The sequence below is a fragment of the Cebus imitator genome, unplaced genomic scaffold (genome assembly GCF_001604975.1).
Source record: "Cebus imitator isolate Cc_AM_T3 unplaced genomic scaffold, Cebus_imitator-1.0 Scaffold24, whole genome shotgun sequence".
NCBI classification, from domain to species: Eukaryota; Metazoa; Chordata; class Mammalia; order Primates; family Cebidae; genus Cebus; species Cebus imitator.
Window position 1 is genome coordinate 14,379,090 of NW_016107339.1, and position 2,028 is coordinate 14,381,117.

At 53.0% G+C, this 2,028-nt stretch overlaps 1 protein-coding gene across 1 annotated transcript in view; it reads left to right on the forward strand.

Annotated features, from left to right (window-relative positions):
- Positions 1-2,028, forward strand: part of TNXB (tenascin XB) — a 76,957-nt gene that overhangs the window by 54,869 nt on the left and 20,060 nt on the right. The window contains exon 21 of the mRNA XM_037736211.1: positions 1,002-1,334. Coding sequence (XP_037592139.1) covers positions 1,002-1,334 — 333 coding nt within the window. The remainder of the gene's footprint in view (positions 1-1,001; positions 1,335-2,028) is intronic.

The following is a 2,028-nucleotide window of genomic DNA, read 5'->3' on the forward strand; positions in this document are numbered from 1 at the left end:
TGCCCAGGCTGGAGTGCAGTGGCATGATCTTGGCTCACTGCAACCTCATCCTCCCAGGTTCAAGCAATTCTCCTGCCTCAGCCTCCTGAGTAGCTAGGATTATAGGCACATGCCACCACGCTTGGCTACTTTTTGTATTTTTAGTAGAGACAAGGTTTCACCATGTTGGCCAGGCTGGTCTTGAACTCCTGACCTCAGGTAATCTACCCGCCTTGGCCTCCCAAAATGCTAGGATTATAGGCGTGAGCCACAGCTCCAGGCTCAGAATTCCTTTTTTTAGCCCACCTTTTCCTAGTGAAAATAATATAACAACATTACGTGGAAAGCTTGAAAAACAGAAAGAAAGAATCTATAGTCCTACATTCTCCCAGCTGCCAGCATTCATAACAATGTTTGCCGTGCACTTTTCCTTTCTGCATTTTGCATGCAGAGCGTGTTTTAAAGTTGCAATCGGTGTTCATAAAATTCTCGGCTCTTATTTTTTTGTACACAGATACATTGTAATCATTTACGTTGAGGCTACACAACCAGCATTAGTCACCGTTTCAATGGTTATTCGATGCGTGGTGGTGAAAGCACTATAACAAAATTAATCGTCTTCCACGGGTCATTTGGGTTCCTGACACATTTGCTGTCATGAATAATCCCATCATGAATTCTTCCATGCTATAACTTTTTCCTGCTTTAGTAATTTTCTTAGGATAGATGCCCAGAACTGGGATTATTGGGTCAGAGGAAATGAGAATTACTTTGGCTCCTGACACTGCGTCTCAGATGCCTTCTGGAGGTTTGAACAGTGCGTCTGTGCCAGCAGTGCCGGCCAGCGGCTCGGGGATACCTTACTGGCGCTTATTCCAAGAGTCACTGAATGGTGAACATAAAACAGCCCCAGCCCTCAGCCTGCTCTGGAGGGGCTTTGATGTCAGGTCCCATGACATCTGTTGACAGCACCAGCAAAGCAAGTTTCCCTTAAACGCTGTATCCCCTATATTACCTTTCAGCCCCAGAAGAGGTTGTGGACGAGACCCCCAGACCCACAGAACCCAGTACAGAGGCCCCAGAACCCCCTGAGGAGCCACTCCTGGGGGAGCTGACAGTGACAGGAGCCTCCCCTGACTCGCTGAGCCTCTCCTGGACCGTCCCCCAGGGCCGCTTCGACTCCTTCACCGTGCAGTACAAGGACAAGGATGGGCGGCCCCAGGTGGTGCGTGTTGGGGGCGAAGAGACCGAGGTCACCGTGGGGGGCCTGGAGCCCGGGCGCAAGTACAAGATGCACCTGTACGGCCTCCACGAGGGGCGGCGCGTGGGCCCAGTGTCCACCGTGGGTGTCACAGGTGAGTGAGTGTGGGTGGGGCAGGTCAGAAGACAGCCCTAGAAAGTGTGCCCTTCCTCCCATTTTCCTATACATGTTTCTGTTTTGATGGGGCTCACAGTGAAAGGAATATAGCAACATTATGGAAAGGCATGTCATGGAGAGACAGGCTGTGATCCAGCAAAGGAAGGAAAGGAGGGTGAGCATGTGACAGGGAGGACGAGGGCTCAGGCCAGGACCAGGCAGGGACACCTAAGCCAACCTGCCCATGGGTACCCAGGGGACAGCCATGACCTGAGGCCAGGTAGGCCTTAGCTTGGCGACAGCTTTAGAGAAAAGGTGAAGTGTGTCAGATCATCACAGCTGGTGCAAAGGCCAGAGGCTAGAAAGAGCATGACACGAGAGAGGCACTGAGGACTGAGTGGGTGTCTTTTGTAGTGGGTAGATCACCCTGAAGTGTGGGAGCAGAGGAGGGGGCAGCTCACCAGGCCTGGGGTCTCCCAGGAATTAGGAGGTGGTTGCCCAGGTCTGTGCCTGTGTGAAGCTCATCCGTGGGGACTGAAGATGGGGATGGGGAGGCGGGGAGCCTGGAGGCAGGGAGGCCAGTAGGGAGTTGGTGGCCCTGGTGAGAGGTGACAGTGGCCCAAACCAGGATTGGGGGCTGGAAGTGGTGGAGGAAGGTATCCAGGGTAACTCAGGGCAGAGATGCTCTGAGG